This window comes from Apteryx rowi, unplaced genomic scaffold (assembly GCF_003343035.1).
Source record: "Apteryx rowi isolate R43461 unplaced genomic scaffold, aptRow1 scaffold_133, whole genome shotgun sequence".
NCBI lineage: Eukaryota > Metazoa > Chordata > Aves > Apterygiformes > Apterygidae > Apteryx > Apteryx rowi.
Window position 1 is genome coordinate 5,934 of NW_020447564.1, and position 14,428 is coordinate 20,361.

Below are 14,428 nucleotides of genomic sequence, written 5' to 3' on the forward strand. Positions count from 1 at the left end.
CCTCAAGAGCAGATTGCCACACGTTGCCATTCTGTCTTGAGCATCAGGAAAAAGCAGACATGAGAGGTATGTATCTCTGCCTGTGTTTGGGTCTCACTAGGAGCATAGTTACAGCAAGATAAAATACAGCCTACCCTGTAGAAAAATTGGGTGGCAAAGTCATGCTGACCAGCATACTGCCAGGGCGACAGTGTTGCTAGCCAGTTAGAGGTACACCATCTGCAGCCACTTGCAAAGCAAGCACAAACTCAGTTGCAGCTTGGTCCCTAGATATGCCTTGTAGTAATGTCCCCTCTGTGCTACAGATCACTTCACATGAGGGAACTCCAACAGCAAATCCACTCTGCTCAACAATTTGGGTCCCACAAGACAGATCTCTGTGTGTGTGGTGTACATAGGTATCCAAGAAACCCTAAAATAAGCCATGGCTCATAACGACTGGCCTTTTAAAAATCTGGAGACATCCTGAAGTTGAGGTATGTTGTCTTCTCTGTAGCCACAGTATTTCTCCAGCTGTTGGAAAGCATCCAGATACTGCTTACAGGCGTGAGTAGGGTAGAGGCTGCTCAGCTTCCTGTAGACTTCTTTCCTGAAAAGCAAAAGCCATTCAGTGTGACCCACCTCAGTAAAAGCAGTACTTCTCTGCCATAGTTACAGGTTCCCAGAGAGGTGTAAACCCCCAGCACAGGCAACTGTCCTAAAAACCAAACTGAGAACACATGGTGCTTGGAAGTTAGTGCCTAGATGTAGAGCAAGGCGTAGAGGGTTTTTGTTTCCTCGTCCCTTCAGAAGGTGGGTTCTGTTCAGCAGATCTGCTTTATCCCTTCGCAAAACCTCATTAAATGTAAAGGAGCTCTAATCCCAATTTAGAAGCTTTCCCTGCTTAGGAATAAGGGTGTCAGAGGCTCGAGGGGAGTTACAGGGAAGAAGGTGAGGCTGTGACCCTCTTTGCATTAGACTATTTAGTGATGGGAATGAGCCAGATATTCTCTAATCTATATAAAAAAGGTACAACTTGAAATGCTCTCTCTCCATGCTGACTCCTAACCCATATTTGACTCCTACTAGCCTCCTCCTAAAACAACACTTTTTCTGATACTGAAGTGTAACATCTGTACAGGCAAAGAGGTTCTTACTCTTGTAGTTCAAAATGCCTGGCATGGACTATGTATATGAAAGGCATGACAACTTGAAGCGTTTAGCCCTTTACAAAGAAAGAGACCAGCTGAAGAAAAATATATATAACCAGATTTGGGCACAGGCTTCAAGCTTCTCCTAGATTTGATGGTGCTTGGATCCGGAACTGTGGTTTGAAATATATTTAGCTGTTTCAAGATAAACAAGTAGTAATAGGATGGCAAAGAACCTTATAGAAATGGTTATTTTTGTTTGGACATGGCCCTAGGGTGTTAGCAAATTTATAAACATTGTTTTATGAAAATTGAGATCATTCTTGGAAATGCTGGCTAAAAAAAAAAAAGACCTTTTGCTGTTTTTGTATTGGTGGTTTTTTTTTTTCCCTGGTAATGGCTCTCTCCATTTGTACAAATGTCTTACACAGTGTGGGAGTAATGAACCAGAAGGAAGGGGGAAGGGTACATAGGGACAAAAATAAAAGAACAGATGGAAACAGTGGCTGCTGCCACTATTGCAAAAGCTGTAGGAGACTGGGCCATTTCCACTGAAGAATTAGGAAAAACTGAGCATTAGAGTTCAAATGTTGCCCTGGTCTATTCCCCATTGAATAATACTGACTTCAGTGGGATTGCATAGGATCTAAACCAGAACACAGTTCAGGCCCAGACTAAAGTCTAGAAAATACGGGCTTATTTACATCTGCTTGAAGAATTTTCACATAAATTCTCTTTTATCAAAGTTAAAACACTCTACTGTGCGTCCAAACATTGACTACCACAGAAATGTAGGCAGTTTCATAGACTAGCAGTGAGCTTGCTTTAGAGCCCCTGTTGAATTCCTGACAAAAATATACATGTCCTGTCTCAGTCCTGTATAGCCCTGCTCATGGGGGCGTTCATCTCGCCTAATTTGAGTTACCCAAAGTTAAGCATCCCTCATTTCTAAGCACCTCTAAGACAGTCATCTAAGTTCACTATATAGTGAATGGAGAGAAGCAGGTATTTCCAGAGGGCAGTTTAACTTATCCTGATGTAGTGTCTTAAATAGGTGGGATGAGTCACTGTCTGGAGGTGCTAGTCTGATTATAAAAGAGCCCTAGAGTAAAGAACCATCTTTTAGGTGACTGAAGTAGAATGAAATGAAATCTGTTCTTGGTCTTTTCTATCTCTAAAACAAACAAACAAACAAAAAAAGTGAAGTCCAGGAATGTATTCTCAGTTGGGATCTCTATGTGTGTATATAGGAAAAAAAGAAGAAGAAAAAAAAAAAAGTAGTGACCCTGGCTGAGGATTTGGTAAAGTGTGTGCTTTATCGTCACACTGCTTTCAGCTTCAGCTGTCTCTGCAATTAGAGGACCATTAAGCTGCTGCCTAATGGTCAGCCAGTCCAGGGACAGAAAGACAGAAGTGCTGGAAGTGCAGACTATGAAAGACTCCAGAAAGAAGCCTCACAACAAACAACAGAGCCAGCCACTTAAAAGACTTTAAAGACAATGCCTTTATTTTACATAAATTTCCTTATTCTGTTCAGAAAAAAAGTGGCTTTGTTCAGCTTCATTACAAAGATGTGACAGGTGCATCCCCATAATTTTGTCCTAGATTCTCCCTTTTTCTTGTCATATCTTTTATCCATAAGGCATCTTTTATGACTAGTTAGTTTCATGGCCTTCCAAGAAATCTGCTTGAAAACAGAAACTCAGCTCATCTGTACCCTCTGTTTTCTGAAACTCATATTTCTGCACTTGATTAGTTTTCATTTTTATTATCATGTTGCTACAAACTGAAGGCATCCAACAACTCTTCAGAGTGAACACCAAGGGGAATTTAGTCTGGGGTACAAATTTCCTGTTCCTGACTGTGCTCAATTAAGTTGTGCTGTAATGCAGCTGACCTCAGGGCACAGCCCTAGGGAGCTGTAATAACCATTGGGAGGTCTAATTTTGGAAACAGCTTTACATAACAAGAAAACCTAGGTTGCTGGGGCTGGCTCTTTGGGGAAATGGGCAGATAGTCCTTTAAAAGGAGTTACCACACTGGGACTAATTCTAGGTGGAGAAGGGCTGGAATGACGGAGGTTGGCAACAAAATAGAAAAACAGGAAAGAACACAAAATTAAATTTTCTTAAATATGACATTCCCACACACCATCCCATGCCAAGATTGTTGGCTGATGGTAGCAATCAGGCACATGACACTGACCATCAATCTTTGACAACTGAAAGATGCTGTAAAAACCTACTATTTGTGCTTAATAAAAAATGTGACCACTTCGGTGAGTTAGACCCAAGGTTTCTCTGTGACTGTGGGCAACACCCCTCATGATTTCTATGGCACAGTAGACTTTATTTAAAAGAAAATAACCACTGAAAAAGATGGGATGGCCCTGTCATTGAGATTCTGGCATAAGCCTTCTAATATATGAATTTAATTCCTGGCTCTGACACAAACTTCCTGTGTAATTTTGGGCAAGTCACTTAAGCTTTCACTTTTTCAGTTCCACAGCTATAAAATGTGGCCATCATTCTTCCTTTCTCACACCTTTAGGCTGCCTTTCCATTTAGATCATAAACTCCTCTGAACAAAGGCTCCTTCTTATTATTATGTGCATATGTGGTACCTTGCATGACCCTGGGACCTTAGCTGGGACATTTGGACATAGTTATGTTTGTAGTATCATACAAATATGTAATTATTGCTACTTACTGAGATTTGTAAAAGATAGCTGAAGAAAATGGAAACAGAAGTTTGTGAAATAAGAATTCTGCTTTCTTCCAAATCTAAGACATATTTCATGTAAAGTTTGCAAACATACTTTGAACTGAATGATTTTTTTGGAACTTTTTTTTTTGAGTGGCAAAGCTTCAAGAGAAACAAATTCCTAATTAAGAAATGCTGAACCCATGTGAAAGTAGCTTGCCCGTCATTTCATACAACCTCAAAAAAGCTTTTTACAGTGAAGTAATGCACCCTGGAAGAACACTCCAAAATCTCTTCTACCCTCAGTTCTGGAGAAAGATGCTTATTGAAGTTAACAGGCACGAAGGCTTCCAGGAGAAGAACAGGGAAGGCCAGTCTATCCTATGAACACTGGATTAGCCACACTCTATGAGGGAACTGCCCACCCGGGAATGGCCCAGGAGCCAGAGTATAAATAACGAACTCACCAAGTTGCAGTCTCTTGTGCTGTGTACTCAATGTGAGGCAAAGATTCTCCCCTATGAAAAAGAGAGGAAACAATGCATGTTTCTAAAGTGGGTTTCAAGTTCAGTTTCCAGGTATTATTTTCTTTGCCTGTACCATGAATATTTGCTGTAATGAAGACAGAGACGACAAAATAGTACATACTAAACTTCTTTATCTTGTTAGATTTTAATGTGTATATGTTTTCCTCTGTTCCAGTGTGGTGAGAAAGCAGAGGGATATGGTAAGAAAGAGAGCCATGTTCTGCTTGATAGAAGAAAAAGGAGGCCTTAAGGCTTACCCTTACCTCTACTGATGGCAATCTAGCAACAAAAACACTGTGTGTGCACCTGGAGGGTCCATCCCTGGAACGTCATCGACACAGTATTATCATAAAGAAGGACTCAAAAACTCACCAGTGAAGAGCTGTCCAGACATACGCTGCTTGTTTGTCAGTAACTTCTCTTCATGGGTGACCTTATCTTCTCTTTCTCATTGCTTCTTCTTCTGTAGCTCTGTCAGTTCAGTGTGTACTTTTGTACTGTTTTGTCATGTGACATGGTCTTGCACCTGCAACCCTCCCAGTCTTGCTGGAGAACTTGGACTAGCTTTGATATATGGTGGCAATGAGAAATTTGCAATCAAATAGATGTCTTTCAGGATCTTCTGATCTGGGAGATTTCACCAGCTCTTGAACACCACGAGACCAATAATCCACAACCAATTCCACCTATACATCTAAGTAACTCTATCAGATAGCAGTATGATTCTGGTGAAGTTTTACACAGAATGATGGGACATTTTCAATTGTCCACATGATAAATGAGAGTTTTCTAGACTTTTTCCCTCTTTCTGTTAGATAAGCCTTTTCCCCCTGTTTCCCTGACAGGGTTGTTCAGGTCAGGGAAAATTTGGTGTGCAATGTTAATGTACATGGCCAGAGACATTTTATCAAGCAAATAATAAAAATGGTAAATTGCTTTTCTTTGTCAAAAATATGTTCCTATACAGTACACTTGTTCCTTACGGTTCCATGAAAAGGATTATCCCTAGTTCAGGAGTTAGTCCTGGAAGGAATTACACAGTTGAAATGAAAGAGCCATATGGAGAAATTACCTTGGCTAACACAAAATGCAGCGCTGAAAGAGATATGAATGCAATCCTAACGTTTTATCTTAAGATGTATCTGTTATGTTCTGGAAAACGTCCGCTTTTTATGGAGCAAAAGTTTCTCTGGCTAAGCTTTGCTTTCCAACAGACAGCCCCATAGATACATTGACAAAGCATTAAGTCTCTGATATTTCTTGCACATGAAGATGTCTGAAAGCGCACATTGAAAGCTGAAGTGTCTCCTCAGCAGCCTTATACTTACACTCTGTAGTTGAAGGCAAGATCAGCAAAGAATGACCTTCGTTCTCTGTACTCTGGGTCTGTGTATCCCTGAGTTAGAAAAATTTTCAAAAAAAGTTTTACATTAAGAGAAATTTCTGGCTGACAGAAACATTCAAAATGACTAGGCCTCAGTTCAGTTGTTTTCACCGAAGCAATGAACTTGAGTCTTATAAATAGAGCAAGCCAAAGTCTGTACTCAGTTACATCTGTGACATTTTGCTGAAAATTTTGGGCCTGTGACCAGAAAGGAAAGTAACATGGCTTGGTGGGAAGATTTTGAGCTGTTTGTAAATACTACATCACTGATCATTACACTTACAGTCAAATTAAGTGAAGATCACATTAAAAATGCTATTGGATTAGGGACATCTCTTCATCTGGGGAAGAACTTAGAGTCTGAGTCACTTCTCTCGTGTGCTAAGTATGAAGGTGATAGCACAGGGCTGCAATGGACATAAGCTTGGCACTACCTCAGCAGAGGAAGTACACTATGCCTGCGCAATAACCTGTGTTTTGGAAGAAGAAGGGGTCCTCACCAGCCAAAAATCATTAGAACCATCACTGAATCTATAGAAAGTATAGGCATTCAGCTGAATCTCCTACCCTTTTTTTTACCATGTTATGTTAAAGTAAAGATGGATTCAGTGGTATCTGTTCAAAGAGGCAGTTTACTAGATAAGTTCTTTTTTCCCCTCTGGATTTACTAGAAATTGAGATTCAAGCAGGGTTTTCCAGCTACTAAATATGAACAGACATGTGGAATCAAATCCCTTTGAATTTTACACAATTCATAATAAGAATAAAATCTGAAATCTGGCACTGCGTTACAAATATAACTCACAAAGCTGTGTTGATCAGCATCACTGTACAAATATTTATTATTCTAAAATAAAGAATTTACTGGAACCATTTTGCATACTACAAGCCAAATTTCTCCCTTAGGTTTATTCACATAATTTTCAGTGTAGCAATAATGCCAGTAATACTGCAGTTAATGAGTATTGTGTGTGTGAATCTGAGGGAAGAACTGGATCCCAAGAGCATATTTACTTTTGTCATGTGTTACGGATAATATATTCATTCAGATGCCATCCTTGCTTGTCAGTAGCTGTAACATGTCCATGCAAAACACATGGAAAAGCCACTGGTTCAGACTCGTGTCAATGCTATGATCTCTCTGTTTTATCCCTGCCCTGCACAGAGCTCTGTACTCATGCTCTGAACAGCAGCAGCCTCCCCGAGGGAGCACCAGAGACCATAGCCAAGTGTCAGGGTGCCCCAGCAACTGGTGCCCCAGGGTCACTGGTTTGCTTTTTTTTGCTATTAAAGAGACATGAGAGAGTAAAATGGAGCCATTGGGATGGACAGCCCAACCCGCATATTTGGTAATAAATGCATATGCAAAATCTCTGGAGAGCCAGCTGTATATCAGTGCATTTGTTCCTTTTCCCTGTGTTGAGCTTTGCTCAGCAGCACAGTCGATGAGCCTGAATGGTGCTCCATCCTGGCACAGGCAGATGATTTCCAGTGCCTGAGAAAAATTTTTTCAAGCTAGTTTAGGTATTTCTGCATTGCACTGCACTATGCAGTGCAGATATATCCCCACTCTGTACTTTGGTAACTCTGCTTCGCTGGTGTTTTCTTGCACCCTCTTTGATGCTCACACCTTCCATTTGACAAAGGAGGAGTGAGACTTAGTCTGATTCAGATCAGTCCTAGTGTGCATTCATTTAGCTCATTAGAAGCAACCTCAGAGATGGTTCAGGAACAAGATAAGCTAATACCTGGATTGCTTCTATGAGAAAGAGATGTGAAGAAGAATGAAAGAAATCCTGGCTAAGGAGGATATAAAGGTCTCTAGAGTATTCTAGTTTCATAAATCATTCTCAAAATAGAAGGTGGACCTGGAAAGACTTCTGTACCACACAGAACTGTACAAAGCTCAGCAGAAATGAAAGAAAAAGAATTCAGTCTATTTCTCTAATAGACAGATTAGAACATCATTAACACTGTGTTGGTTAATAAAAGAGTCTAAACAGAATTTAGACACTTAAGGAAGGGAAGAATAAAATAGATTCTGTTGTAGATTCTGTTGTCACTCATCTAAATCTTCTTTGAACTTTCCAGTGCAGTCTGGGTTTTGTTTTGTTTTCCTTTTCATGCATCACTTCTGTAGTGATTTTTACAGAAAACTTCAGAACAATTATCTGAGATCTACCTTGGTAAACAACAAATGGCCCTTTGGACTCCCTTTTTTATTTATATCAAACTATTATATCTCTTCTATGCCAAAGCTGGAAATTCTTAATGAAAAACCCTTTTGTTTGTTCCTTTCTTTCTTTCTTTGTTCCCAGTGCTTTGCCTTAGAATTTACCTCAATGGAGCAGGACTCTACAGGTCATTTTTCCACTTCCTCCTCTACATTTTCTGCTTATGACAGGGCCACGAGTACAAAATTACTGTGAGTAAGGCCCTTTTTGTGTCCCAACCATAAACAAGACCTACTGTCTGAAACCAAGGGAAAGCCCATCACAAACATTCTAATGATATTTTGCAGACATAGCAGTATCAACAAAAAGTGCCAGTATCCTGGCTCTAGGGACCTTTGTAGAAGTCAGATGTAAATAAGGATACAGTCTTTGCAACTTATTTCCAGTATAAAATTCAGGTGTTTATCTCAGCTTCTCCAATCACATTTAAATCTCAGTTCCAGTATTACATCCAAGAATCTGTGCTGCCATGTATTTAGCTTTTTTTCTGTCTGGACAATGTTTGTAAATTTAAGCATCATCCTCATCTCTGCAGGACCTGCGAACCTGGTATTCATTAGCGACTAGCTCTTTCCTGCTTGTCTTCATTGCCATCCCCTATTCATCTGCACTTGAATGAGATTCCTGGCATGTATAAAAGTAAAAATGCAGATGTGGACTATCTGAAGGGTCATAACCTAGGAAAGACAAAATGCAGAAGGCTAGGAAACTTCCCTGTTATGTGGATCATCCTAGCACGTAGTGGGCATGCTTCAAATATATCAGGGGTGAAATAATTAATAAGAGTTTTTCTAAAACTGAATGATGAAGTGCAAACACATACTCAAGAATATATTGAATAGAAAGGACTTCAGCATGTGCCTGATGTTAATCACGTACTATGGTGAATCAGGGCCCATAAGCATTTTTCATTATTAGGTTATTCATTCTGCCATCCCTAATTCCGCTGAAGATCAGTCTTTATTATCTGTCTTTTCCTTTAGTGACTTTTCCTGAGTATTTCTTTATCTCTGAAATTCTCCTTACAAAAATTTCTGCATAGAGAGTTTCTTTCTGAGATAAAATGAACTAACAGTGACTTCAAACTTACAGGGTGGCCATTGTCCAAACTGGGGTCATACTTGGTGACCAGATGGTGGCACTTGTCCAGATCTTGGATTTTTCTGGGGAACCAGGGCACTGAAGAGAAAGCAGCAGGAGCTAAATGAGATGGGATCAACTAATTTTGAAAAGATAAAGAAAATAAAAGCAGTATTGAAGTTGACAAGCTTTCTTTTCATCAATGAATATCTAACAAGGAGACATGTAGGTAGCTGAGTTCCAGTTCACTGACCAAACTGGCAAACTGGATGAAAAATGATCTGAAGCTAATTTGCAATGGTAATCTCTCAATTTTAATTATAAGAAATAATTTTTAAAGGCAAAAACATTTCATTTTAGGCCAAATGAAATGTACTGTTTGACACAGCACAACATATTTCGTTCTACATTTTCAGATTTTAAAAAATATTTTCACTTTGTCTAAAAAGTAGTCTTAAATTTTCATAATTTTGAAAGTGAAAATGTTTTTAAAGGAAAAATGGAATTTTTAAAAACATAGCATGTAAAGAAGGTATATTTTGACTTTTCAGGTATTTTCTTTCATTTTCATTTTCATTTTTTTCAGCAAAACTAATCAAGCACTATTTGAATTTCCAAACAGTTTCCTTCCCCTGATGTGGGAGCTTTTTCTGGTGGCTAAAACAAACAGAAAGTATGCCAGTTTTAATTTTAATTCCAATATTTACAACTGAAGAATAAAAAGAAAAAAACTGAAAAAAGACAAAGTTAATGCCACTTTCTGAGGTCAGACTGATACTGAGGTCAGACTCAGTTTTTACAGCTGAGAAAAGTTCCATCTGTAGTCACCTGAATCTGATATCATATCTGTCATATCAGGAGTGAATGGCAGATTAAGCTTTAGCCATATTAAACTATATCCAAGCATAGCCAGTGTGCAAATGTACAGGGCTACAAATATATGCCAGTGTTGTTGTACAGGGCTGCTGACCCATCTGGAGAATGCTAAAAAGGAGCCTAAGTTATGTGAAATGTCTGAAGGAGCCCTTTGGCCCCAAAATGACAAAGTTTTCCCCCTTAGTTTGATCCAGAACTCTCTGAGGAGAATCCTGATCCCCCCCAAGGACTGTCCCTCAGAAAACCACCTGGGAGAACCTGGATGGCTCACCTAAAAACTCCAAAGAAAAAAATAAAAAGCCCATGTAGGGGGAAAAAAAAAAGATCCATGCAGAAGCTGGAATCTCATATGAAAGCAGATACACAAAATTTACACACTTACAGTCTCCCAGTAAATTTATTACTGGCCAGTAAGCATGTTTACACAATTTAGATATCTCCCTAGTTACCAAAATGCTCTCACAGGTGTCTGCAAGACTGTCTAGAAAGCGAAGCTGCAACTAGCCTCTTTCAATAAGATGCATCACTACTTTCAGTAAGATGCATCAATAAGATGGGCCAACAGCAGACCTAGGAGTCACCCAATCTGGAAGTCCTCTGGCACCTTAGCAGCCCCAAACTAACCTCAGTAGGACTACATTACCAAGTGCTCTAAGGCCAAAACCACCAGCTCCCTGGTCCTTGCTGATGCCCACACCTAAGGTCCCAAAGCGTATTTGGTTTCTCTGTGTGCTGCAGATAGCAACTCTCTGACCTTTTCATCTTGAAAATCGAATGAAATACTCATTAAGGTGCTACTGAGTTCTGGGGTGTGAAACACCTAGAAAAGACTCTTGACAAACTAAGCAGTGATGTATGTAGCAGTGATGATGTATTGAGCTGACTTAGCAACAGAAAGGTTCTGCCATTTGCATGCCAGCTATATTGAGTCTAGCATTATTAGATCCAAAGTAAGCCTATCTGGTTTTATGCTTGTTGTTCCAAATCATAAGACAGAGAGGAATTTGAAGAAAATTATATCCCTAATATTCCCCTGCTCCAACAAACAAGCTGGCCCTCTTTTAACGCCCACTTGTTTTTTTGGTAGTTCCCAGTCCCAGGACATCTGAAACTATCAGTTTCTTCTAAGCACAAACCTCTCAGCACCCCAGAGATGCCTCTTCAACTTCAAAAAGCTCTTCCACTCTCTAGTTGCCCTGACAACTGTGATGCCTTTTTGATGTCCCCCCTCAGTCCCATCTAAAAGGTCTCGAACAGTTTGTTGTACTCAGCCGTCCCATACTGCCTGTAAAAAGGACAAATGCCTTTGCCTTTGGCAAACCCACTTTCCGTGCTGCTGACCAGTAAGGATGGTGACTCAAATACAGTCCAGGCAGTGTAGTAGCCACTTGCAGCATTTTGCCAGAGGGAAATATTGTTCTTAAACTGGAATCTTAGAAGTTGCACAACCTCTACACAAGAAAAATGTCTGATGCTCTGCTACGCAAGGCTTGGCAGTGGATCTGCTCCCTGCAAGAAGAACATCCCTTGCCTCTCTGCTTCTCCCCATCTGCCCAGGACCTGCAGGCTCACTGGTGACTCTCCCTCCCTCCTGCACTCTGAAAGCTTCTCCCAGCTGGTGGCATTCTGCTCCTTTCCGTTACGGAGCAATCTACCTCTAAAGAGTCCTACTAGATCCAGATGGCAGGAGCCAAGACACCATAAACAGACCACCGCAATTTCTCCTGAGCTTTTTGTTTTGCTGCTCTTTCTTTGTCATCTCCCCTCTGGCTGGAAAAGTGTTCCGACACTTTTTTCACCCAGTTCCCCAGCCTTGTTGAAGTGGCTGTCTTTTCACACTGATGGAAATGGTCCCAATTCAGGGAAAACAGTCATGCACTGAAGGAAAGCGAATACATGTGCACCTGCTTTCCGGACTAATTGAAATACTATTTTACTATTAGTAAAATACTACTATTCCAGACTACTAAAATACTATTAAGCTAACACTAAAAAATACCCCCCCAAAAGAACCAAAACAGCATTATCAGATGCATACGTTTCTTACCTTTGTCTTCTCTGCTAATTTTCACATCCTCTGCTATTCTTTTTAAGGAGGTGATAAGGATACTAACATCAGCACTACGAACTTCACATTCAACAAAAATGTCAAAGTCATCAGCGGAGTTCTTGGGCTTTTTGGCTTGTCTGGTTTCGAAGTGATGGATCTGGGTTTCAAACGTCTGCAAGAGCCAGATGTTAACATGGTGAAGCTTCTCCAAGGACTGAAAAGCCAAGTAAGTCTAGATACGCTTCTAACGTCTTTACAAAGTGGCTAAAAGAGGTCTTAACAAGAAGTACATGTTAAGCACTGGAACCTAGCAAGGCACAGTTTAGAAGTAGCTAAAACACATGCAGAGCTAAAGATTAAACGCTGTAGAATTAGGTAGCGATAGATGGAGATGAAAGATGAGATACTGTTGACTGTGGCATTTCATCTGGGCAGAAATAGCAAATGAGTGACTGGGTAACTCTGAGAGCCTGGCAGATTGAAAGGAGATCTATTGATGTATAATAATACCATAATCATTAAATAATTGCAAACAACTAAAAATAAGCAAAAAATGCAATACTTTTCTTTTGAGTTATTCATTTTCCCAGAAAAGATTGAGCACCTGGTAGGGATGCTTCATGTGCCCAGAATTTATAATGCCTGTATGGTTTACAGCTCTTGTATTCTCTGTATTCCCTGCCAAACACTCACAGAAAATTTATTGGCTCCTAACATCCTCTCAATCAATTTGAAGTACTCATACTTGAAATGTTGGCTTGTTGTTTAGTGATGGCTGGTCACCATAACTGCTTGAAAGAAATATTAGACTGATATCTGCTCTGACCATACAGCCCTTACGTAAAACAGTGGTTCTTCTAAATAACTATGTCCAGCTGCTCCCTACCTCCAGCACACTCTCCTTTACCTGGAGAGGTCAGCCAACCTCTCTGAGCAACTAGTAGCATAACAGGGACAATGGGGAAGTGGGAAAGCAAGTGGAGGATAACTCAAGAGCACAGGAAAGGAGAGGGAGAAGGGTTAAAGATGGGCAGATACAGGGTGGGAGAGGAGAATGCAGTAAGAGTGGAAAAGAGGGCCTTGATGGAGGAAGGGAATGGCAAGCAGGTGCTGGGGTCTGTACCTCAAGGGTTTTGGCTGCCCCAGAGAGCTCAGTCTTCCTCACATTGCAGAGGGTGAAGGTCAGGATGAGAGTGGCTCTTCCATCCTCCTCATTGTAGTCCAGACTGTCTCGCCTGTTCAAGGACTCTGTGCCGCATATCTCCTTCTCCTTGCTGGTCTCCCCACTTCAGGCTGGGATCCCCACAAAGTCAGTCTTCATTGGAAGTCAGGGGAGCAGATTGAGATTGCCCACTGTTGAGTGGAAACTGCCTGAGGATGTGAGTGTTAGTCCCAGGATAATGGCCAGGAGATGCGGTGGGAGTGGAGTTGCAGTGGGTCTATGCGGATGGTGTGAACACAGCTGCCAGACAGCAGCAAGGGGAGCTGTTCCCTACTGCATGAGGTGTGGGGACATTTATGTTGGCTATGCCAGGCACATCAAGGGAAATTGCCTGCTTAGGTTGTGCGCAAGAGCCCAAGATAACCCCCTCTCTCTGGGTAACTTCAAAGTGGGGCTTTCCCACTCTGTTTGAAAGTGTCTGAAAACCATTCACCACCGGGGATGGGTTGAAGAGGCAGTTCGCCTGAGCCCCTTTTAGATTTCCCATTCTGGACCGCCCTGCCCCATGTCTGAGATTGCCCTTCCTTCCCCTCCTCTCTTACCCCACTGGGGGCCCTCTCTGAGTTGGCCATGCCCCTGGGGAATCAAAAGGGTCCTTCCCCAGCTCCTAATCCCATCCAAGACATGAGCCAGAGTCAAAGCTCTCTGCCTACTGCTGAGCTTTTCCTGCCCTTAGGATCTGGCCTGTCCTGACCCAGGCCCACAGTGGCTGAGTGCTGTCTCTGGGCTAAGCTCCACTACTGGAAATCATGCAGTGCTTGTTTCTGTCATGATTTTTGCAGCTAGCGAAATAGCTGCTCAAAAAAAACAGGGTCCATACTCCTCATGGTTGGCAGGGCACATATAGGGGGAATTCAGCTCTGCTCCTGCCAGCGCAGGGCATCCCTTGTCATGTGTAAACATGTTACTGGATCTGAGTGTCTGTGTCTTCCTACCCCAAGTTCAGGTGAGCTTGGACTCCTGAGAAAAGCCAACAGACAGGCCCACAGGGAGGACCATTGCTCTGTATTCCCATTGCAGACAGAGCCATTCCTGATGTGCCCCACAGCTGATCCTGGCTGGGTCACACACCCCAGTGTTGTATTGCTCTTGGCTCCTCCCTGGTCAGGGAAGTCAGAGCAGCAGCAACTGAATTTTGTTCCCCAAAGACTGTGACATCACTATTTTTCCCCTTGTCCCAAGACGCAGTGCTGGGAAGGGCTCGATTGCCCCAGCTATAGCC

The 14,428-nt window shown here is 41.5% G+C and overlaps 1 protein-coding gene across 1 annotated transcript; it reads right to left on the reverse strand.

Moving 5' to 3' along the window:
* Positions 1-429: 429 nt before the first annotated feature.
* On the reverse strand, positions 430-13,778 carry LOC112961517 (tyrosine 3-monooxygenase-like). Its single transcript, XM_026056809.1, has 6 exons — positions 13,749-13,778; positions 11,982-12,156; positions 9,069-9,157; positions 5,689-5,756; positions 4,301-4,351; positions 430-589 (listed from the first exon to the last, which is right to left on the reverse strand). The coding sequence occupies exons 1-6, from the start codon at positions 13,776-13,778 to the stop codon at positions 430-432; spliced, it is 573 nt and encodes a 190-aa protein (XP_025912594.1).
* Positions 13,779-14,428: the final 650 nt, after the last annotated feature.